The following is a 26,032-nucleotide window of genomic DNA, read 5'->3' as shown; positions in this document are numbered from 1 at the left end:
TAGCTTTACATTGATCTGGTACTGGTACTTCCTGTATATAGCTTTACATTGATCTGGTACTGGTACTTCCTGTATATAGCTTTACATTGATCTGGTACTGGTACTTCCTGTATATAGCTTTACATTGATCTGGTACTTTCTGTATATAGCTCCACATTGATCTGGTACTGGTACTCCATGTATATAACTCCACTGCATCATTGGGAAGATAAAGTCTGACAAATACATTTGGACTATATTCCCTTTGTAGTGTACTACATTTGACCAGAGTCCTAAGGGCACTATATAGGGAATAGGGTGCCAGAGTCCTATGGGCACTAAATAGGGAATAGGGTGCCAGAGTCCTAGGGGCCCTAAATAGGGAATAGGGTGCCAGAGTCCTAGGGGCCCTAAATAGGGAACAGGGTGCCAGAGTCCTAGGGGTACTAAATAGGGAATAGGGTGCTATTGGGGATGGATACTCTATAGTTTTAGAATCTACGGAGGCGTTGTGCAACAAGTGCCATGGTCTTATTGGACGCTCCCAGCCACTGAGTCCCGATGTGAGTCACTCAAGCCTGAGGTTAGAGGTCAAGGGTCAGTCAACTAATATCATGCATGATGGCAGCTCAGCATATAATATAAGATATGATAATATGATCATACCTAGATGGTGAGCTGGGTACATCTCTGTGAATATGGCTTCTCACACTGTGCACTTTAAAAAACGCTAGTCCACTTGTTTCTATCTATGAAGCCTTCATAAGACTGTCATTACATCTCGTGGCAGTATAATGACTACAAACATGCAGAGACACAGTGAAGACGCAGTCTCTTACCTGGGTAGTCATCAGAGACGTGCACAGAGTAGGACACCCTGAGGGGAGAAGAGAGAAAGCATTACCACATAATATCCCCGTTATAATCCATCAAATTCCTTTACAAAGCCCCTTTCACGTCAACAGTTGTCAGAGTGACAGAACGAGGCAGGTGTGAACAGTGGCTATGTAGAGTTACAGTAAATGGAAAAATACCCAGAAACCAGTTGGGCTTATAAACCAGTGCATTACTGTATCGTCTCTCCTGTGATCTGAGTGTGTAAGCTTCAATATCAAATCAAATTTCAAATCAAATATATTTATATAGCCCTTCTTACATCAGCTGATATCTCAAAGTGCTGTACAGAAACCCAGCCTAAAACCCCAAACAGCAAGCAATGCAGGTGTAGAAACACGGTGGATCAATAAGATCCTGAATGAACCTGACGCAATAGTTCCTGGTTGACTTAACACTGGAGCCGGTGAAACTGGAAGCCTGAGCAGCTCTGTGTGGGTCAATAGATCATCAGGCGCATTGGCAGCCAGCCCCCCTCCGGCACATTTCCTCACTCCACTCTCATTCCCCCCCTCCACCCCCAATACTCCACGACCCAGCGATGTCTGGCTGACGGTGACATACTGCAGTACCGGATGCCAGCCAGCGATGTCTGGCTGACGGTGACATACTGCAGTACCGGATGCCAGCCAGCGATGTCTGGCTGATGGTCACAGTGCAGGACATTAATCTCTTAGCTACTTCATGTTGCTAACATGTTCATTCTTCGCCTATTTCGCATTGATTTATAAAATACTGTTGCACAAACAACATGCAGATTAAGGTCTACACCATCACTGGTATTAGGCTGTATAGCTAGCTACGCTTGCTCTGAATCAGTACATTGATTAACTAGCTAGCTAGCAGCTAACTAAACTCAGCAAAAAAAGAAACGTTTTTCAGGACCCTGTCTTTCAAAGATAATTCGTAAAAATCCAAATAACTTCACAGATCTTCATTGTAAAGAGTTTTACACAATGTTTCCCATGCTTGTTCAATGAACCATAAACAATTAATGAACATGCACCTGTGGAATGGTTGTTAAGACACTAACAGCTTACAGACGCTAGGCAATTAAGATCACAGTTATGAAAACTTAGGACACTAAAGAGGCCTTTCTACTGACTCTGAAAAACCCCAAAAGAAAGATGCCCAGGGTCCTTGCTCATCTGCGTGAACGTGCCTTAGGCATGCTGCAAGGAGGCATGAGGACTGCAGATGTGGCCAGGGCAATCAATTGCAATGTCCGTACTGTGAGATGCTTAAGACAGCGCTACAGGGAGACAGGAGGGACAGCTTATCGTCCTCGCAGTGGCAGACCACGTGTAACAACACCTGCACAGGATCGGTACATCCGAACATCACACCTACGGGACAGGTACAGGATGGCAACAACAACTGCCCGAGTTACACCAGGAACGTACAATCCCACCATCAGTGCTCAGACTAGAGGTCGACCGGCATGGCCGATTAATTAGGACCGATTTCAAGTTTCATAACAATCGGTAATCTGCATTTTTGGATGCCGATTATGGCTGATACATTGCAATCCAGGAGGAAACTGTGTGGCAGGCTGACCACCTGTTACGCAAGTGCAGCAAGGAGCCAAGGTAAGTTGCTAGCTAGCATTAAACATATCTTATAAAAAACAATCAATCTTAACATAATCACTAGTTAACTACACATGGTTGATGATATTACTAGTTTATCTAGCTTGTCCTGTGTTGCATATAATCAATCGAATCACAGCCTTCTTCGCCAAACGGGGGATGATTTAACAGAAGCGCATTTGCGAAAAAAGCACAATCGTTGCACAAACGTACTTAACCATAAACATCAATGCCTTTCTTCAAATCAGTACACAGAAGTATATTTTTTTAAACCTGCATATTTAGTTAAGAAATTCACGTTAGCATGCAATATTAACTAGGGAAATTGTGTCACTTCTCTTGCATTCATTGCACGCAGAGTCAGGGTAGTGGGGCAAAAAAGTATTTAGTCAGCCACCAATTGTGCAAGTTCTCCTACTTAAAAAGATGAGAGAGGCCTGTAATTTTCATCATAGGTACACTTCAACTATGACAGACAAAATGAGAAAATAAAAATCCAGAAAATCACATTGTAGGATTTTTTATTAATTTATTTGCAAATTATGGTGGAAAATAAGTATTTGGTCAATAACAAAAGTTTATCTCAATACTTTGTTATATACCCTTTGTTGGCAATGACAGAGGTCAAACGTTTACTGTAAGTCTTCACAAGGTTTTCACACACTGTTGCTGGTATTTTGGCCCATTCCTCCATGCAGATCTCCTCTAGAGCAGTGATGTTTTGGGGCTGTTGCTGGGCAACACGGACTTTCAACTCCCTCCAAAGATTTGTCACCAAAGCCCCATATACTACCCACCACTGCGACCTATACGCTCTCGTTGGCTGGCCCTCGCTTCATACTCGTCGCCAAACCCACTGGCTCCAGGTCATTTTTACATTTTACATTTTAGTCATTTAGCAGACGCTCTTATCCAGAGCGACTTACAGTAGAGTGCATACATTTTATTACATTTTTACATACTGAGACAAGGATATCCCTACCGGCCAAACCCTCCCTACCGGCCAAACCCTCCCTAACCCGGACGACGCTATGCCAATTGTGCGTCGCCCCACGGATCTCCCGGTTGCGGCCGGCTGCGACAGAGCCTGGGCGCGAACCCAGCCCAGCCTGGGCGTGAACCCAGAGACTCTGGTGGCGCAGCTAGCACTGCGATGCAGTGCCCTAGACCACTGCGCCACCCGGGAGGGAGAATCCCCTGTTGCTGCACAAAACAAATAATTAGAACGCAAGGTGGGGATTCTCTGCTGTTACCAAGACAACCTTAACAATGGAAGAAGCTAACCACTTAAATGCATCTTATTATGCTCATTTACCCATGAGCAAACCAAATGCACCACTACAGAGCATTTGCCACATTTTAAACAGTTAACCTAATAGTTATAAAAAGGTCTCTAGCTATTTAGTTGCAAATTCCATACTGTGCAGACACACAACAGAAAATAACTACCCACAAAACACAGGTGGGAACAGGCTACCTAAGTATGGTTCTCAATCAGAGACAACGATTGACAGCTGCCTCTGAGAACCACACCAGGCCAAACACCTAGAAATACAAAACATAGAACAAAACATAGAATGCCCACCCCAACTCACGCCCTGACCAAACCAAAATAGAGACATAAAACAGGAACTAAGGTCAGAGCGTGACAGTGTGTGGCATATTGACTCTTGTCAACAGTCAAATAGGCCTACTATGGGAGAAAAAAAAATACATGTTGATGACAAAATTAGAAATAAATAATTTTTACTCTAAATATTTTTCATTTTCAAAAATTCATTATTAACCATATACTAGTAGGTATCAATTACACAAATATATATACAGTTGAAGTCGAAAATGTACATTCGCTTAGGTTGTAGTCATTAAAACTCATTTTTCAACCACACAGATATTTAGTTGCGAATTCCATACTGTAACTAGATCACCTGATGCGTACCGCACGACAGTAAGTGACTGTAAAGGCTCACATCGTTATGTGCTTGTAAACAAACACCACATGACTGAGGACAGGTGAAATGAAGAACACAATCTTCTTTATGTCCTTCAAGGTATTACACAAGTTGACTGCAGGTATTTACTTATAAAGAAGCTACAAATATTTACATTTATTTAAAAAACTGAAATGAAATGGTTTCAACGGTATTGACAAACCATCCCAAGGCTCTTCCCCAATACACTGGTATATGTACAGTTGAAGTCTGAAGTTTACATAAACGAGTTTTAATGACTCCAACATAAGTGTTTCAACCACTCCACACATTTCTTGTTAACAAACTATAGTTTTGGCAAGTCGGTTAGGACATCTACTAGTAATTTTTCAAAAATTCTTTACAGACAGATTATTTCACTTAGAATTCACTGTATCACAATTCCAGTGGGTCAGAAGTTTACATACACTAAGTTGACTGTGCCTTTAAACAGCTTGGAAAATTACAGAAAATTATATCATGGCTTTAGAAGCTTCTGATAGGCTAATTGACATCATTTGAGTCAATTGGAGGTGTACATGTGGATGTATTTCAAGACCTACCTTCAAACTCAGTGCCTCTTTGCTTGACATCATGGGAAAATCAAAAGAAATCATCCAAGACCTCAGAAAAAAATAGTAGACCTCCACAAGTCTGGTTCGCCCTTGGGAGTAATTTCCAAATGCCTGGAGGTACCACGTTCATCTGTACAAACAATAGTACGCAAGTATAAACATCATGGGACCACGCAGCCGTCATACCACTCAGGAAGGAGATGCGTTCTGTCTCCTAGAGATGAACGTACTTTGGTGCGAAAAGTGCAAATCAATCCCAGAACAACAGCAAAGGACCTTGTGAAGATGCTGGAGGAAATAAGTACAAAAGTATCTATATCCACAGTAAAACGAGTCCTATATCGACATAACCTGAAAGGCCACTCAGTAAAGAAGAAGCCACTGCTCCAAAACCATAATAAAAAAGCCAGACTACGGTTTTCAACTGCACATGGGGACAAAGATCGTACTTTTTGGAGAAATGTCCTCTGGTCTGATGAAACAAAAATAGAACTGTTTGGCCATAATGACCATCGTTTTGTTTGGAGGAATAAGGGGGAGGCTTGCAAGCCGAAGAACACCATCCCAACCTTGAACCGCACAGGGGTGACAGCATCATGTTGTGGGGTTGCTTTGCTGCAGGAGGGACTGGTGCACTTCACAAAATAGATGGCATCATGAGGTAGGAAAATTATGTGGACATATTGAAGCAACATCTCAAGACATTAGTCGGGAAGTTAAAGCTTGGTCGCAAATGGGTCTTCCAAATGGACAATGACCCGAAGCATACCTCCAAAGTTGTGGCAAAATGGCTTAAGGACAACAATGGCAAGGTATTGGAGTGGCCATCACAAAGCCCTACCTCAATTCCATAGACAATTTGTGGGCAGAACTGAAAAAGTGTGTGCGAACAAGGAGGCCTACAAACCTGACTCAGTTACACCAACTCTGTCAGGAGGAATGAGCCAAAATTCACCCAACTTATTGTGGGAAGCTTGTGGAAGGCTACCCGTGACGTTTGATCCAAGTTAAACAATTTAAAGGCAATGCTACCAAATACTAATTGAGTGCATGTAAACTTCTGACCCACTGGGAACGTGATGAAATAAATAAAAGCTGAAATAAATAATTCGCTTTAATATTATTCTGACATTTCACATTCTTAAAATAAAGTGCTGATTCTAACTGACCTAAGACAGGGAATTTTTACTAGGATTAAATGTCATGTGAAAAACTGAGTTTAAATGTATTTGGCTAAGGTGTATGTAAACTTCCGACTTCAACTATATATACGGCGTGGTTTAGAAAGAGGATCGATCCCCCAGGGGAGGACACGGTAGTTTGGCATGGTTGCCACCACAACACTTCCTGTGGTTTAAGCCGGATTGACTGATTCTCTACCAGTGAAATAGGCTTGAACACCTGCTGCTTAGGACAGGGGTTCTTGGAGTTACAATGTACTGAATCCTATTTTACGCATTTCATTTCAACATTCAGGAGTTATTCATTCACAAAGCTCAAAGTGGGAGTGTAATTTTTCAATTAACCCAACAATAGACTGGGTAAGAAAGCACCGCTTAGGACAGGGCTGCCCAAACCTCTTCCTGGAGATCTACTGTCCTGTAGGTTTTCAGTCCAACCCTCTTCCTGGAGATCGACTGTCCTGTAGGTTTTCAGTCCAACCCTCTTCCTGGAGATCTACTGTCCTGTAGGTTCAGTCCAACCCTCTTCCTGGAGATCTACTGTCCTGTAGGTTTTCAGTCCAACCCTCTTCCTGGAGATCTACTGTCCTGTAGGTTCAGTCCAACCCTCTTCCTGGAGATCTACTGTCCTGTAGGTTTTCAGTCCAACCCTCTTCCTGGAGATCTACTGTCCTGTAGGTTATCAGTCCAACCCTCTTCCTGGAGATCTACTGTCCTGTGGGTTATCAGTCCAACCCTCTTCCTGGAGATCTACTGTCCTGTAGGTTATCAGTCCAACCCTCTTCCTGGAGATCTACTGTCCTGTAGGTTTTCAGTCCAACCCTCTTCCTGGAGATCTACTGTCCTGTAGGTTTTCAGTCCAACCCTCTTCCTGGAGATCTACTGCCCTGTATGTTTTCAGTCCAACCCTCTTCCTGGAGATCTACTGTCCTGTAGGTTTTCAGTCCAACCCTCTTCCTGGAGATCTACTGTCCTGTAGGTTTTCAGTCCAACCCTCTTCCTGGAGATCTACTGTCCTGTAGGTTTTCAGTCCAACCCTCTTCCTGGAGATCTACTGTCCTGTAGGTTTTCAGTCCAACCCTCTTCCTGGAGATCTACTGTCCTGTAGGTTTTCAGTCCAACCCTCTTCCTGGAGATCTACTGTCCTGTAGGTTATCAGTCCAACCCTCTTCCTGGAGATCTACTGTCCTGTGGGTTATCAGTCCAACCCTCTTCCTGGAGATCTACTGTCCTGTAGGTTATCAGTCCAACCCTCTTCCTGGAGATCTACTGTCCTGTAGGTTTTCAGTCCAACCCTCTTCCTGGAGATCTACTGTCCTGTAGGTTTTCAGTCCAACCCTCTTCCTGGAGATCTACTGTCCTGTAGGTTTTCAGTCCAACCCTCTTCCTGGAGATCTACTGTCCTGTAGGTTTTCAGTCCAACCCTCTTCCTGGAGATCTACTGTCCTGTAGGTTTTCAGTCCAACCCTCTTCCTGGAGATCTACTGTCCTGTGGGTTTACAGTCCAACCCTCTTCCTGGAGATCTACCGTCCTGTAGGTTTACAGTCCAACCCTAATTTACTATATCTGATTCAGCTAGTTAAAGTCTTGTTGTGCAGATAATTAGTAGAATCAGGTGTGTTAAATTAGGGTTGGACTGAAAACCTACACGGCAGTAGATTTCCAGGAAGAGGTTTGGGCAGCCCTGGCCTAGGGTATGTCCTAAAAATCTAAGATCGTTTCAAATTTATGGGCGATTCACAATGTACATCTTCTTTTTTTTCTCTCTCTCTAAATAAGCTTTGTTGCACAATTTTTAAAAAAGAAGGTAAACACACTGCGTTTTCAAAACAGTCAGGAATAACTTAATGAATTCAGGGATTGTAAAATTAGGCCAAGCACAACCACTAATAATGACAACTTCTGGTAGCAGAGGTTCTAGAACATTAACACAGGTCTCATCAACAATCTCTGAAGCACAAGCCCAAATACTACTGAGTAGACAGTTAATCTTTTATTTTTCAAGTTTATCCAACTTGGATCTATTCGCTTGCTAACAAGGTATAACAGTTGAACTGTTATGAATACACCCCCCTCCTGTCAGCCTCCAACTGTTTGGAACAACAGTTCACTTTGTTTACATGTTGAGATCAAGTGACCTACCTGGGCAAGATTATGCTTACTTCCCAGAATGAGAACGAGTTGCCAATTCCTTATATAAAATGAGTCTTGGTATGCTCATTGCACATTTATAAAACAGAGACTAGACAGCTAGCACATAACAGTATGTGTCTAAAAATGCTGCTAACTGCAACGCGCAACAGAAACTAAGCATTAATTTCCCACAATCATGTTCATTAATATTCTCATTTTAGTATGGTCATCCCTGTTCTACATTTTGGCAATGGAGACATAAAAAGGGTATCGTTAGAAAGGGGATTTTTTTATTGATTTTTTTATAAATTTGACCGATTCGGTTTGACCAAACCTCAAAAAGCAAATAACGAATTGAAACGGCTTGTCAGAGGAAGAAGTGATCTTTAGTTGTTGTTGTGAGTGGCAGGGGGAGGGGCCTGAAGTCAGAGAGGGAAGACGCACCGAAGGAGATCAGACCAAGACAAAACACGCCAATTAAAAAAATATAAATAAAATGTATTTAAAAAAATAATAATAATAATTGATTATTGCGATACAGGCATTTGGAATATTGCGCTAAAACATTGATTTGATTAGCACACCCTAGGAAAAGGCTATTGATGCAGGCTTCCAGGAGAAGAGGTTTTGTCTGTGTGCTGTAGATAAATATAGGATCTGATTTAGTCTTGTCACCCAGAATAACCTGTTGTTCCTGTTCCACATTACTGCTTCCTGCAGTTTGTTGTCCCAGTGTCTTAAAAATCCGTTTCTGAACACTCAAACTCACTCCCCCAGCCAGAAACAGACCACACAACAGACATTGCTCCCTTGCCTCCCTCACATTCGCAGGGCCAGAGCACTGTTGAGGTCTGGGCCGTTCGATGACTAACAGGTGGGAGGCTAAAGCCAACAGAGACCATTTGAAGGGCATTTTAAACACACACTAGCTCTGACTAGAGACCCAGTGGGATCTTGTTAAGCTTTGAAGTGACAGATTTGCTGCTAATCAAAAACTCAAAGTTTGGAGTGACAGAATTTGACTTGATGAAATTACCACTCAGTCAGCAGCTGATGTCTTAATCCAATGATGACATATGTTCCTCAGACATCAGCGTAGTGTAGACTATGGACAGATGCTAGCGTAGTGTCTCTCTGTGTGTGTGTGTGTGTGTGTGTGACATTCAGACTGACAACAGATCTATCAAACAACCAGTAGCTAAGAAACTCCCCTGTGTACTTCTCTCAGCTTTGCTTCTATAATGGATCCCCATTAACTGCTGCTTTGCTTGGGTCCTGCAAAATTAAAAGGCAGTTTATATCATATTTAAAAGCTTTCTCTCGTGTGTGAGTTATACCCGCAGACACTTAAAACAACAGAGGATAATGAAATCATGAATCTCCCTTTTAAAATGTCAATTCAACGTACCGTTAAATTACCGGTACACAACAGAAGGCGAGGCTTTTAAAACAATGATCTTCGACAGCAGTATACTCTTAAAAATAAAAAAAAGGTACAAGTTAGAACCAAACAAGAAGAGCCATAGAAAAATCCAAAAACCAGAAATGTTGTTTTCGGCATTCCAGGACCAGCATTGAACAGGCCTGTTCAAGGTTAAGCCTTATTTCATATTTCCCAGGGTGCTTTTAGAGTGAATTTTTTGAGTTACCAGTACCAACCATGACTTTGTTTACTAGTGACAGAGACTTTGTTGCATTCGTTCATTTTTCAGTCCTGTGTCTTTTATCAAGTGAGATTGGAAGTGAATATGTTGTCATTAATATTCAATTATTTAACAATTGTGTGAGAGAAAAATGACATATTTACCTGATTTTGTTTAATATTAATAGTTAATAATTATATGCTTAACAATAGTAAGACATTTCTATTCTCCCAATGCTGTTGTTCTGAGAAAGGATGGGTCCCCTCTTCCACGTTCCCTCTCCGCAGCTGGTCTGGGCTCATGGTCAAGGCCAACTGGAGGAACAGAATACACCTGCATTTTTCCAAATCCTCTTTGCTTTTGGAGTAACTTGGTCACACGGCATAAGACGAAGAGCCTCTCAGAGTGGACCACAGTTCTTCAGTCCAATCCTTCAGTCCAATCTTCCACAAGCACCGCTGTGTAGTGACATGAAGTGAACTGAGATTGGCTTGAGCATCGCTGACAATTCAATCAGCAGAAGGGAGTCACGTTATAATGTGTACATTAGGATCTCACACACCCGATACACAGAGCCACAAGAAGAAAACAAGGTAGCCACCTGCCAGGGAGGGGTGGAACCAGCCATGAATAAGAAGTGTTTGGGTTTCTATATAAACCCCTTTTCGTTTCTGTATTATTCATGCTCTCAACGATCACTGGTCGATGACCAGCTAACTTTATTACAATAATTAAATCGATATTAAAAAGTTGATTGTTTGAAGAAATTGAAAGTCTCTTCTCCCTTACTTGATTAGAATTTCCACGACACAATACATATTTCCTAAGGTCTTCTTTTGTGGGCCTAGTTTTACAGTGGCCTGGAAAATCATGGTTTACAGGCCACATCATGCTTGCAAGTCACATTACTCTGGCTTGCAACGTGATGTGTAATTCCTATTGGAATCCACTAAAACAACCATTTCAGTTCTGGTTGCAATAAGTCCAAGTAACAGATTGGAATAGTTTAGAAAAATGTACGCCATTTATATTTGAGTAGAATAAGATTAAAATCAATGCAAAAAAAAAAGATAGAACTTTGTTTCAATATCTAGAAAATGTAAGAAAGGATATCAACCTGCAATAGAGCATGCTGGGAAATATAATGCTGAGCATGGTTTCGGTTGAACTCTGGTTATTAACACCAACACTGGGGTTATTTTTTACACCACTGAGTGTTAAATTTAACTCTTGAATCAACACTAGAAATGTGACACAGGAAAAATCAACACTAGTTAACACTTTGTCAATTTGCTGTGTGCCATGAAAGGGTTATTCTGAAGTACCGTCGATGCCACGTCAAGAACCCCACGTTTAACTAAAGGTTCTTAAAAAATATATTATAATAATAATATTAATAAAAAATTTAAAAAATTGGTAAGAGTTTACCTTTAGGAGCAGAGGAAGAACCATTTAAGAACTAGGACTGACCCCCATTGAGTCAAGTGGTCGATTGTTTGGTCAATAGGCTGTTGGTTGACCAGTATGTATTTAGTCGTGCAGTGGCAAATGGACCAAAAAAAATGAATCATGGCACAGGAGACCCCTTGTCTGTTACACGTCTCTCTCCAGAACGTGAATTGTTTGCCCTTTGATTGTTAGTGTCTATCAATTCCTCATATCACCAATAGTAGCCTACATTAGGAGTGATGGAAATTAACGGTTAAAATGTACAATGTTTGATTACATTATTTCAACAAACGTTAAACCCATTGAGCTGCAATAATCACGTAGTCAGGTGTGAAGAGAAATAATCTGGCTAAAGTGTTCAATGCCACGATTCAGAGAAGGACACAGGGCCAGATATGATGGGTCTTTTGTTAGTGTCTAGCAGAGAGTCAATCAGCTCTTTGAAATCCAGTTTCAACTGTTCAGAGCTGCCCTTCATTATGTCATTAGAACCCACATGGACTACGATAGAATCAGTGTCCATGTCCTGGTGTAGTACATTCAGGAGCAGCTTAGTAATGTCATTAAAACCCACATGTCCTGGTGTAGTACATTCAGGAGCAGCTTAGTAATGTCATTAAAACCCACATGTCCTGGTGTAGTACATTCAGGAGCAGCTTAGTAATGTCATTAAAACCCACATGTCCTGGTGTAGTACATTCAGGAGCAGCTTAGTAATGTCATTAAAACCCACATGTCCTGGTGTAGTACATTCAGGAGCAGCTTAGTAATGTCATTACAACCCACATGTCCTGGTGTAGTACATTCAGGAGCAGCTTAGTAATGTCATTAAAACCCACATGTCCTGGTGTAGTACATTCAGGAGCAGCTTAGTAATGTCATTAAAACCCACATGTCCTGGTGTAGTACATTCAGGAACAGCTTAGTAATGTCATTAAAACCCACATGTCCTGGTGTAGTACATTCAGGAACAGCTTAGTAATGTCATTAAAACCCACATGTCCTGGTGTAGTACATTCAGGAGCAGCTTAGTAATGTCATTAAAACCCACATGTCCTGGTGTAGTACATTCAGGAGCAGCTTAGTAATGTCATTAAAACCCACATGTCCCGGTGTAGTACATTCAGGAGCAGCTTAGTAATGTCATTAAAACCCACATGTCCTGGTGTAGTACATTCAGGAACAGCTTAGTAATGTCATTAAAACCCACATGTCCCGGTGTAGTACATTCAGGAGCAGCTTAGTAATGTCATTAAAACCCACATGTCCTGGTGTAGTACATTCAGGAGCAGCTTAGTAATGTCATTAAAACCCACATGTCCTGGTGTAGTACATTCAGGAACAGCTTAGTAATGTCATTAAAACCCACATGTCCTGGTGTAGTACATTCAGGAACAGCTTAGTAATGTCATTAAAACCCACATGTCCTGGTGTAGTACATTCAGGAGCAGCTTAGTAATGTCATTAAAACCCACATGTCCCGGTGTAGTACATTCAGGAGCAGCTTAGTAATGTCATTAAAACCCACATGTCCTGGTGTAGTACATTCAGGAACAGCTTAGTAATGTCATTAAAACCCACATGTCCCGGTGTAGTACATTCAGGAGCAGCTTAGTAATGTCATTAAAACCCACATGTCCTGGTGTAGTACATTCAGGAGCAGCTTAGTAATGTCATTAAAACCCACATGTCCTGGTGTAGTACATTCAGGAGCAGCTTAGTAATGTCATTAAAACCCACATGTCCTGGTGTAGTACATTCAGGAGCAGCTTAGTAATGTCATTAAAACCCACATGTCCTGGTGTAGTACATTCAGGAACAGCTTAGTAATGTCATTAAAACCCACATGTCCTGGTGTAGTACATTCAGGAGCAGCTTAGTAATGTCATTAAAACCCACATGTCCTGGTGTAGTACATTCAGGAACAGCTTAGTAATGTCATTAAAACCCACATGTCCTGGTGTAGTACATTCAGGAGCAGCTTAGTAATGTCATTAAAACCCACATGTCCTGGTGTAGTACATTCAGGAGCAGCTTAGTAATGTCATTAAAACCCACATGTCCTGGTGTAGTACATTCAGGAGCAGCTTAGTAATGTCATTTACTCGAGCTCTGGGATAGGACATTGTTCCTGGCGCAAAAACAGTCACATTTCTTACCGTGAAGCTGCCCAAAATCACGGCTGGCGAGAAGGACGAGGAAATCCGCCCAATCCCACGCTTCACATGATTTGGTTGCTGACGGCGACTTCGAAATCGTAGTAGTAGGCACTGCTGTCTCAAAACACCCCCAGCGACGAGGGTTCCTCAAATGTATTTAAAAATGTAATGCTCTGATCCAGTGGAAACGTCCCCAAACACCTGATTACTTCTTATCCCTTTGCGCAAATAGCCTACAGCTGTGTCTGTCCTGAGCTCAGTGGCGGGGGAAACCGAGGGCCCACAATATTTTATACAATGCTGCAAGTTTGCTGCCGTTCCGGCTGGACACAGTTGATAACATGTTTCCAGGTCATTGCATAGCCAATGTGATGTATAGGATATTTATATTTAAAAATCAGGATATTTTCTACCTGCAGTCTGCAATGGTTTTCTTCGTTGGCTTCATGTAGGCTATTTTTACACAGTTGACAATAGAAGTTACTTGTAGATTTGAATACATTTTCATTTGGCTTTCGATTGAATGTAGACTAACCACATGATAATGATTTTGAGATAGACTATTATAAAATTAAACGTGCATATGAAAATCATAACTGGCACGGAGATCAGTAGAAATGGTAAGATAACTTGGTGCTCCGAATGGAAAAGGTTTTCCGACCGCTGGTGTAGCCTATTACCAGTAACTTCAGGAGCATAACGGCAGGCAGAATCAGAGGAGGGTCAGGTTTTCTTCTGGTTAAGACATCTTGATCTCTGACTCCCTCTTCATTATTTAATCAAACTATGTGCTTAAAAACAGACAGTCTCAGTACATATAGTTGATTTTATTAAAACACATAGGGTGTGTCCATATATGGAAAAATACACATTTTAAAAAGACGCCGACTCTCGGGGACAGGCCTATTAAAAGAACCTTCATGTTTGGCGTTTCTCACAAGTGTCTGAATGTTACAGTTGGCAGGAAACACGTGACTTCCCTGTTCTACCACAATGACACAGAAAGAGTACACACACACACACACACACACACACACACACACACACACACACACACACACACACACACACACACACACACACACACACACACACACACACACACACACACACACACACACACACACACACACACACACACACACACACACGCAGAAATGACAGAAAGAAGAGTCTTGGTTGAGAAACAAAAAAGGCCTCATTGATTCCGACGGACTTTGGAAAAACGGTCTGCTTCAGAGTGACTGACAGATGTCTGTCAATCAACCCGACAGGTCATTCTTCAGAAATAAAGTACCGACAGATGTCTGTCAATCAACCCGACAGGTCTTCAGAAAATAAAGTACCGACAGATGAACGACAAGAAGACAACAAGCATCTCAATTTGTAATGTCGTGTTTTTTTATTTTTAACAGCTGACGGTTCCTGCCAGGACTGTAATCACCCTTCTTGGAATCCGTGGCCATGTGTGAAACAGAACCCTATTTCTTAGATATAGTACTATACTATAGTACTATACAAGTAGGTGTACTTTTGAAAAGTAGTACGCTATATAGAGAATAGGGTGCCATTTGGGACTCATCCAGTGAGAGTATAAACTGACCTTGTGTTGATGTCTGCGACTGCTAACCCCGTCTTCAGTTCAGCTTTAAAAAGACGTTTCTTTTTTAATGTAAATGGAATATTATAGAAGGGTTCAAATACTTTCGTTTTTAAAAAAGATTTCACTTGTTTTTTGAGAAACTAAACAGCGATTAAATGTCCTCATCCTCGTTGTGCAGAGCAGGGGGCTCTGGAGGGAAAGAAATGAACAAATGCCCCGAAAACATCTAGAAAAAGACTTCCTTTAAGAAAGTGTAACACTCTCAGTGTTAGTCAACCAATGACCAGGAGCTGAAGACTGACTTGGACTCTCACACACTACAACCAATGACCAGGACCTGAAGACTGACTTGGACTCTCACACACACATCAGTATTAGGCTGATCACGATACCGACATTTTACAAAGGATACGATACCAGGCCAAGTATCACGATCGATACCGAGTAATATCTCAATACCACTGTAAATAATCATCATCATCAGCCTAGCATCCTGTTATCCCCGTCCGCGTCCTCGTCCCCGTCCCCGTCCTCGTCACCGTCCTCGTCCCCGTCCTCGTCCTCGTCCCCGTCCGCATCCTCGTCCCCGTCCGCATCCTCGTCCCCGTCCTCGTCCCCGTCCCCGTCCTCGTCCCCGTCCGCATCCTCGTCCCCGTCCCCGTCCGCATCCTCGTCCCCGTCCCCGTCCGCATCCTCGTCCCCGTCCGCATCCTCGTCCCCGTCCTCGTCCCCGTCCACATTTTTTGTTTTCGTTAAACGTTCTCCAAAAACATGTCACTGAAAATTCACCCTTCTCCTCAATACAACCATGTTGAATTTAACTTCCAACTGTTCAGTGTATAATAGAATTCTGCATAGAACGGCTGATTGGCTTATATTTACAAAAGGCCTAGCTGTGATTGGTCTGGAGGAATGAGAGGAAGGAATATACACCAGTGGGGGCTGCTGAAGGGAGGACTGGCTCATAATAATGGCTAGAATGGCATCAAATACATAGAAACCATGTGTCTGATACCATTACACTTATTCCGCTCCAGACATTACCACGAGCCTGTCCTCCCCAATTAAGGTGCCACCAACCTCCTGTGATATACAGGCATGATGAGCTGCGTGCCATTGTGTCAGTAAGGGGAAAACACTGCATGAAACCTTCTTTACTCTTCAATTAACACAGACACACACTCTCCCATCCTCACACTCTGTCTCACTCTCATAAACACACCTCTCTGTCTCTCTCCCTCACTCTCATAAACACTCCTCTCTCGGTCTCCCTCACTCTCAAACACACCTCTCTCTGTCTCTCTCCCTCACTCTCTCTCACTCACTCATTAACACACCTCTCTCTGGCTCCCTCACTCTCATAAACACACTGCTCTCTGTTTCCCTCACTCTCATAAACACACCTCTCTGTCTCTCTCCCTCACTCTCAAACACACCTCTCTCTCGGTCTCCCTCACTCTCAAACACACCTCTCTCTGTCTCTCTCCCTCACTCTCAAACACACCTCTCTCTGTCTCTCTTCCTCACTCTCAAACACACCTCTCTCTCGGTCTCCCTCACTCTCAAACACACCTCTCTCTCGGTCTCCCTCACTCTCAAACACACCTCTCTCTGTCTCTCTCCCTCACTCTCTCTCACTCACTCATTAACACACCTCTCTCTGTCTCCCTCACTCTCATAAACACACTGCTCTCTGCCTCCCTCACTCTCATAAACACACCTCTCTCTCTGCCTCCCTCACTCTCATAGACACACTGCTCTCTGTTTTCCCTCTCACATCTCTCTCTCTCTGGTTATAACAGGCGATTAAATTATATAATGTATTAACATTGCTCGCTTTGCACGCTGCTCCAATGTAACAAATGTACAACTCTAACGACAGAAGACTCGTCAGGGTCAGCACCCCCATTCGCCATCATGGCAAAATTATATTTGTTTAAACTGACAGAGGAATAGACACAGGTGAAGAGGGGACAGAGAGCAGGTGAGTGAGGGCTGGGAGGGGATGTGAAGAGGGGACAGAGAGCAGGTGAGTGAGGGCTGGTAGGGGATGTGAAGAGGGGACAGAGAGCAGGTGAGTGAGGGCTGGGAGGGGATGTGAAGCGGGGACAGAGAGCAGGTGAGTGAGGGCTGGGAGGGGATGTGAAGAGGGGACAGAGAGCAGGTGAGTGAGGGCTGGGAGGGGATGTGAAGCGGGAACAGAGAGCAGGTGTGTGAGGGCTGGTAGGGGATGTGAAGAGGGGACAGAGAGCAGGTGAGTGAGGGCTGGGAGGGGATGTGAAGAGGGGACAGAGAGCAGGTGAGTGAGGGCTGGTAGGGGATGTGAAGAGGGGACAGAGAGCAGGTGAGTGAGGGCTGGGAGGGGATGTGAAGAGGGGACAGAGAGCAGGTGAGTGAGGGCTGGGAGGGGATGTGAAGAGGGGACAGAGAGCAGGTGAGTGAGGGCTGGTAGGGGATGTGAAGAGGGGACAGAGAGCAGGTGAGTGAGGGCTGGGAGGGGATGTGAAGAGGGGACAGAGAGCAGGTGAGTGAGGGCTGGTAGGGGATGTGAAGAGGGGACAGAGAGCAGGTGAGTGAGGGCTGGTAGGGGGTGTGAAGAGGGGACAGAGAGCAGGTGAGTGAGGGCTGGTAGGGGATGTGAAGAGGGGACAGAGAGCAGGTGAGTGAGGGCTTGGAGGGGATGTGAAGAGGGGACAGAGAGCAGGTGAGTGAGGGCTGGTAGGGGATGTGAAGAGGGGACAGAGAGCAGGTGAGTGAGGGCTGGTAGGGGATGTGAAGAGGGGACAGAGAGCAGGTGAGTGAGGGCTGGGAGGGGATGTGAAGAGGGGACAGAGAGCAGGTGAGTGAGGGCTGGGAGGGGATGTGAAGAGGGGACAGAGAGCAGGTGAGTGAGGGCTGGTAGGGGATGTGAAGAGGGGACAGAGAGCAGGTGAGTGAGGGCTGGGAGGGGATGTGAAGAGGGGACAGAGAGCAGGTGAGTGAGGGCTGGGAGGGGATGTAGCTGAATGATTACAGCTGCCACGGGTGATATGTGCAGGAACGTGAAGTGGATATCATTAGACCTGCTCAGACAAGAGACTAGCGGCTGTTGCTTCTATTCAACTGAATCTATAAACAAAACAGACTTTATAAACATTTAATAACCAGGTGCCAGCAGGTTCTTTAGATCAGTAAGGCTGAAAAGGTTGGTAGTATCGTATGAAATGGTACTATAGTATTCTAAAATGTTGGCACCATAAGTATCACGACCGCAGGTCCTTAGATGTTGTACACAGGCAATTGTGTCATTCCAAAACTTTATCCACAACATTACATTCCAGTGTGTGCGACTCAAGCCGTTTCCCCTAACCAGCTGTCCCATGCTGTGTGTAGCCTGCCACTACAGGTATCTGACAAAATAACGGAAACACCAACATGAAGTGTCTTAATAGGGCGTTGGGCCACCACCAGCCAAAAACAGATTCAATGCGCCTTGGCATAGATTCTACAAGTGTCTGGAACTTCCTGTGTGGAAGCGCCTGCTTTCAATATACTTTGTATCCTTCGTTTACTCGAGGGTTTCCTTTATTTTGGCAGTTACCTGTAGATTGGCCGGAGAGGTATCTCTTGCAACAAAATGGAATAGAACATTGAAGATAAAGTTCTGAATGACAATTTCACGTGTACAACATCTAAAAGACTAACATCACTATATGGAGAGATTACCCATTTCAACCATACCATATTCAGGACTTAACTTGGGTAACTACAGAGTTGACCCTACCGAGGGTCGACCCTACCCAAGTTAAACCCAGAATGTTTTTATTTAACTTTTATTTAGAGGGGGGGGGGGGGGGTCACCATTCTCAAGGAAGCCCTGTGAACATGAACACACAATTCAATACAACATAAAGCAAAATAACAACAACACAATAAAAAAACAAGATGAATCAAATACAACTATCACATTATCTCCCTCAAAATGGATCTAAACTGGCCAATGGAGATCAGCGAGTCCAGCTTCAAAGTGGCCTAAAGACTATTCCACGAGCTGGGGGAATAAAAACAAGTATTTTTCCCCTTCAGCTCAGTGGAGACCCGCAGGACACCCAGAACCAGCCAGTCCAGAGGGGGGGGGGGGGGGGGGGGGGTCTGAAAATGGCTGGATCTCCAATTAATATGGGGGCTGAGGTAATGGGGGGGGGGGGGGGGTCTCTGAAGAACTGCTTCCTATACAACATGCCCTTCTGGTAGTCAGACTGCCAACCAACAGAACTATACAAAATGCCCTTCTGGTAGTCAGAGATGCCAACCAACAGAACTATACAAAATGCCCTTCTGGTAGTCAGACTGCCAACCAACAGAACTATACAAAATGACCTTCTGGTAGTCAGACTGCCAACCAACAGAACTATACAAAATGACCTTCTGGTAGTCAGAAACTGCCAACCAACAGAACTATACAAAATGCAGTGATGTGTATGAAAACTGTCCCCAGTGGTAAACCACAGTGCTGAGTGATAGACTGAGTCTGAAGGTTTAAAAAAACAGAGACTGCATTATATCACCATAATCAACTACTGGGAGAAGAGTTGCTTGAACAATCCTTCCTTCTACTTTATCAAGTCTTTCTATAAAAAAGAAACCAATCATTATTCTCAGCATTTCAATGTGCGTTTTAAGAGAGAGAGAGAGAGCTTATCGTTTAATCAAAAGTAACCAAGTCATTATAAAAATAAAAAAATGGGGAACTTGCTCAACCCAAGTCCAGGATATAATAATGACTACAGAGTCAACCCAAGTCCAGGATATAATAATGACTACAGAGTCAACCCAAGTCCAGGATATATAAATGACTACCAAGTCAACCCAAGTCCAGGACATAATAATGACTACAGAGTCAACCCAAGTCCAGGATATAATAATGACTACAGAGTCAACCCAAGTCCAGGATATAATAATGACTACCAAGTCAACCCAAGTCCAGGATATAATAATGACTACCAAGTCAACCCAAGTCCAGGATATAATAATGACTACAGTGTCAACCCAAGTCCAGGATATAATAATGACTACAGTGTCAACCCAAGTCCAGGATATAATAATGACTACCAAGTCAACCCAAGTCCAGGATATAATAATGACTACAGAGTCAACCCAAGTCCAGGATATAATAATGACTACAGAGTCAACCCAAGTCCAGGATATAATAATGACTACAGAGTCAACCCAAGTCCAGGATATAATAATGACTACCAAGTCAACCCAAGTCCAGGATATAATAATGACTACAGAGTCAACCCAAGTCCAGGATATAATAATGACTACCGAGTCAACCCAAGTCCAGGATATAATAATGACTACCGAGTCAACCCAAGTCCAGGATATAATAATGACTACCAAGTCAACCCAAGTCCAGGATATAATAATGACTACAGAGTCAACCCAAGTCCAGGATATAATAATGACTACCAAGTCAACCCAAGTCCAGGATATAATAATGACTACAGAGTCAACCCAAGTCCAGGATATAATAATGACTACCAAGTCAGCCCAAGTCCAGGATATAATAATGACTACCGAGTCAACCCAAGTCCAGGATATAATAATGACTACCAAGTCAACCCAAGTCCAGGATATAATAATGACTACAGAGTCAACCCAAGTCCAGGATATAATAATGACTACCAAGTCAACCCAAGTCCAGGATATAATAATGACTACCAAGTCAACCCAAGTCCAGGATATAATAATGACTACAGAGTCAACCCAAGTCCAGGATATAATAATGACTACAGAGTCAACCCAAGTCCAGGATATAATAATGACTACCAAGTCAACCCAAGTCCAGGATATAATAATGACTACCAAGTCAACCCAAGTCCAGGATATAATAATGACTACAGAGTCAACCCAAGTCCAGGATATAATAATGACTACCGAGTCAACCCAAGTCCAGGATATAATAATGACTACCGAGTCAACCCAAGTCCAGGATATAATAATGACTACCAAGTCAACCCAAGTCCAGGATATAATAATGACTACAGAGTCAACCCAAGTCCAGGATATAATAATGACTACCAAGTCAACCCAAGTCCAGGATATAATAATGACTACAGAGTCAACCCAAGTCCAGGATATAATAATGACTACCAAGTCAACCCAAGTCCAGGATATAATAATGACTACCGAGTCAACCCAAGTCCAGGATATAATAATGACTACCAAGTCAACCCAAGTCCAGGATATAATAATGACTACAGAGTCAACCCAAGTCCAGGATATAATAATGACTACCAAGTCAACCCAAGTCCAGGATATAATAATGACTACAGAGTCAACCCAAGTCCAGGATATATAAATGACTACCAAGTCAACCCAAGTCCAGGATATAATAATGACTACAGAGTCAACCCAAGTCCAGGATATAATAATGACTACCAAGTCAACCCAAGTCCAGGATATAATAATGACTACAGAGTCAACCCAAGTCCAGGATATAATAATGACTACAGAGTCAACCCAAGTCCAGGATATAATAATGACTACCAAGTCAACCCAAGTCCAGGATATAATAATGACTACCAAGTCAACCCAAGTCCAGGATATAATAATGACTACAGAGTCAACCCAAGTCCAGGATATAATAATGACTACCAAGTCAACCCAAGTCCAGGATATAATAATGACTACAGAGTCAACCCAAGTCCAGGATATAATAATGACTACCAAGTCAACCCAAGTCCAGGATATAATAATGACTACAGAGTCAACCCAAGTCCAGGATATAATAATGACTACCAAGTCAACCCAAGTCCAGGATATAATAATGACTACAGAGTCAACCCAAGTCCAGGATATAATAATGACTACAGAGTCAACCCAAGTCCAGGATATAATAATGACTACCAAGTCAACCCAAGTCCAGGATATAATAATGACTACCAAGTCAACCCAAGTCCAGGATATAATAATGACTACAGAGTCAACCATATTAGAAGACTTGACGATAATGAAGTCTTATCATATACCAGACATACCTAAATCTATGAGGGCCTGGGACCAGTCTCATCGATAATGGTGCTGGTCCAGTGAGCAATGGTTAGGTTTTTAGGTACTGTAGGTGCAGACCTCAACATCATCATTTAAAATTAGCATATATATATGCGACGAATGACAGGCCTGAAGGAGAGCAGTCCTGGTAGTTCATTTGTGCCTCGCAGGGAGACTGTCAAGTGGATTTAAAGGTAGGTCCCAACAGTCCAGCCCCCCCCCCCCCCAACACAAACACACCATTCATATGAAAAACCCATGTGAACAACCAGCCCTGATGACAACCAGTAGACAAGCCATGGCCCAGTAAGATAGAGAAGGAGTAATCTCTGAACGCTTTACTGTACCTTCTGGAGCCTTTGGAATAGGTGAAGGTGAAGGTGGCGTCAGTGTATCTGAAATCTGAAATAAGAGAGGGCAAACAGAACCGGTCAGAACAGAAACTAAGAGGAGGGTTATTAACCAAGCCACTGCCACTGCCACAGAGAGAAGAAGAAAAAGAACCCATTCAACAAATGCAGTTTCCATGGAAACATCAAAAGAGGGTTCCCACTGACTGAAAAAAAATATATTTAAAAAAAAGGGGGTAAAAAATTGTTGGCCAACAAAAATATAAAATCACAACATGCAACAATTTCAAAGTTCTTACTAAGAGTTACAGTTCATATAAATGTATTAATAAATGTAAATGGACTAATATAAATGGACTAATCTATGGACGTCACGTGACTAGGAATACAGATATGCATTACGGGTCAAAGATACCTTAAAAAAAAAGAAAAGTACAGGTGTGGTCAGTATCTGATGTGACCACCATTTTGTTTTTATTTAACTATGCTATGGAGCACAACACCTTTATTTAACTTTGCCTCACGCAGCGCGACACATCTCATTCATATAGAGTTCATCAGGCTGTTCATTGTGGCCTGCGGAATGTTGTCCCACTCCTCAAGGAAATGTGCGAAGTTGCTGGATATTGGCGGGAACTGGAACACGCTGTCGTACACGTGGATCCAGAGCATCCCAAACATGCTCAATGGGTGACATGTCTGGTGAGTATGCAGGCCATAGAAGAACTGGGACATTTTCAGCTTCCAGGAATTGTGTACAGATCCTTGTGACATGAGTCTGTGCATTATCATGCTGAAACATGAGGTGATGACGGCGGATGAATGGCACGACAATGGGGCCTCAGGATCTCATCACGGTATCTCTGTGCATTCAAATTGCCATTGAAAAAATGCAACGGTGTTTGCTGTCCGTAGCTTCTGCCTGCCCATACCATAACCCCACCATGGGGCACACTTCACAACGTCTGCCATCTGGGGCACACTTCACAACGTCTGCCATCTGGGGCACACTTCACAACGTCTGCCATCTGGGGCACACTTCACAACGTCTACCATCTGGGGCACACTTCACAACGTCATACACGCTGTCTGTCATCTTCCCGGTACAGTTGAAACCAGGATTAATCCGTAAAGAGCACACTTCTCCAGCATGCCAGTGGCCATCGAAGGTGAGCATTTTCCCACTGAAGTTAGTTACAACGCCAAACTGTTGGACATACTGACAAATTCTCTAAAATGACATTAGAGGCAGTTTATGGTAGAGAAATTAATATTTAATTATATGGTAGACATTCCTGCAGTCAGCCTGCCAATATGCACGCTCCCTCAACTTGAGACATCTGTGGCGTTATGTGCCAAAACTGCGCATTTTAGAGTGGCCTTTTATTGTCCCCCAGCACAAGGTGCACCTGTGTAATGAGCATGCTGTTTAAATCAGCTTCTTGATATGCTACAACTGTCAGGTGGATGGATTATCTTTGCAAAGGAGAAATGCTCACTAACAGGGATGTAAACTAATTTGTGCACAACATTTGAGAGAAGTAAGAGTTTAGTGCATATGAAACATTTCTGGGATCTTTTATTTCAGCTCATGAAACATGGGACCAACACTTTATGTGTTGCGTTAATATTTTTGTCAGTATAAGTTTACACAACCGTTAGCCTATGTCCGGTACAAATAACGTCGATAGGCGAATAGACTAGTTACGGCTGGTGTCATCAATATTATGGCTGTCTGTCAATCTGTAGGGATGCTAAACCAAAGCCTAGTGTCATCATGACAAGCATATTAATGTCATTTTTCTGCTCCATTCTATTTTGAGTTGTTTCAAATAATTTGTCACATTTAAAAAATAAAAATAAACTTTCCGTACCATGGTCAAATGTTTCTCCAGACCAAAATGTAATAATAACTCAGACACTGTTAGGCTTGACCAATTTAATCATCGCACACACACACACCTATCAAATAAAATGTCGGTCTATAAATTAGATTAATTTGTGATATTGACAACTGTGTCTAGAAGATGTTATTTGATGCTTTTTGCTATCGAGGACGAGGACGAAACGGATGAGTGTGTGTGTGTGTGAATCAACACACACCTTACGGCTTTATTAACCTGGGTGGAACACGTACCGTTCCACTACCACGGCTGTACACAGACACACTCACCAGAGAAAAGGCAGTCTTTCTCTGCCTTGCACCTTTGAATTACAATGTCGACGTCTTTTTGTATTCTCTCTTGTCTTGAACACATCCCCATGAAATAAACCCCACAGGAAAAATGGCTTCTCTTCTCTAATAAAAAGGCAAACTAAGATCCCATCCAAAGGACTGATGTATTTCCAGTAAATTGAATTTCCGATGGAGCTGGGCTGGCTGGTTGGATGAGACTGCTTTGGTTATATTCCAGGTGTGTCCGATCGTCGTACCGTTTCGTTTCAGGTCGTAACGGATATCATCTCGAATAACAACCGACGGTGATACTATTATACAGCAGGAGTCGGCAGTAGTAGTAGTTCCGCACTTCGATTGATTTCATTAAAATAGCCTGTTCCACTTTTACTCCTAAAGCCCCAGTCTCCACTCTTAATCAATGTGCACTGTTAAACCCAATAATGGCGATCTGTAAAGCTAAGATCAAAGATTGTTATTAACCAAGATAGATCTAAGCCTGTCATTTCCAATGAAGGCAAATGAAATCATAGCGGGCCGAACAAGCACCAGTTAGTGAGATCCTATTGGCGCGGTCTGTCATTTATTTGGATATTTCCATTAGGGAACGCCTACTCTGTGATGTTCGCGTGTTCAATCACTAAAATCGCCCTTGCAATCGGTTAAAATGGAGACAGAAAAAAATAACTTCTGGCAAAGGGTAAAGTCTACAAAAAGCATTACACTCGGTTTGTTACAGATTCAAATTTTGTAAATCGAAAACCGGTTAGAGATCAAATGTTTCATTGATGAGAAAATGTGCAGAATGTCGGCCAAAATAAAATCTTGCGCTATGTTCTTCCACCGCCGGCCACTGGGCTTCCACTCATCACCATATTTGGAAACGCCAACCAGATGATTCACATTTATATATCCGGTGAAATATCTGGCTCATTGTTCTATCTGTGCTAAAACTATGAGCCTACTGCTAGTCTTAAAGTGAAACCAACATCGCTTAACTCCAACTAAGGTCGTCGCTTGTTACCACAGTCACAAAGTCATAAAATCCGCCTATTTCCACCACTTCTCTTTTTAAAATCAGATTTGAAACCTAACCATAACCACACTGCTAACCTTATGGCTAATCATCATCTTACATTTAGACCATAAAGCAAGTTTTATGAGACTCGAAATTGAGCTCAGGTGCATTCTGTTTCCATGGATCATCCTTGAGATGTTTCTACAACTTGATTAGAGTCCACCTGTGGTAAATTCAATTGATTGGACATGATTTGGAAAGGCACACACCTGTCTAT

At 42.8% G+C, this 26,032-nt stretch overlaps 1 protein-coding gene across 2 annotated transcripts in view; it reads right to left on the bottom strand.

Annotated features, from left to right (window-relative positions):
- Positions 1-25,248, bottom strand: part of LOC139544891 (protein mono-ADP-ribosyltransferase PARP8-like) — a 113,010-nt gene extending 87,762 nt beyond the window's left edge. The window contains exons 1-3 of one of the 2 annotated variants that reach the window (XM_071352061.1): positions 24,735-25,248; positions 22,559-22,613; positions 819-856 (exon numbers count right to left, since the gene is read on the bottom strand). In XM_071352061.1, the coding sequence (XP_071208162.1) occupies positions 819-856; positions 22,559-22,613; positions 24,735-24,825 (184 nt within the window). In that variant the 5' untranslated portion in view covers positions 24,826-25,248. The remainder of the gene's footprint in view (positions 1-818; positions 857-22,558; positions 22,614-24,734) is intronic. The other variant, XM_071352063.1, reaches the window with a different exon arrangement.
- Between the last annotated feature and the right edge of the window lie 784 nt (positions 25,249-26,032).

This window comes from Salvelinus alpinus, chromosome 19, assembly GCF_045679555.1.
Source record: "Salvelinus alpinus chromosome 19, SLU_Salpinus.1, whole genome shotgun sequence".
NCBI classification, from domain to species: Eukaryota; Metazoa; Chordata; class Actinopteri; order Salmoniformes; family Salmonidae; genus Salvelinus; species Salvelinus alpinus.
The sequence above is the reverse complement of the archived record's forward strand: the minus strand, read 5'-3'. Positions and strand labels throughout refer to the sequence as shown.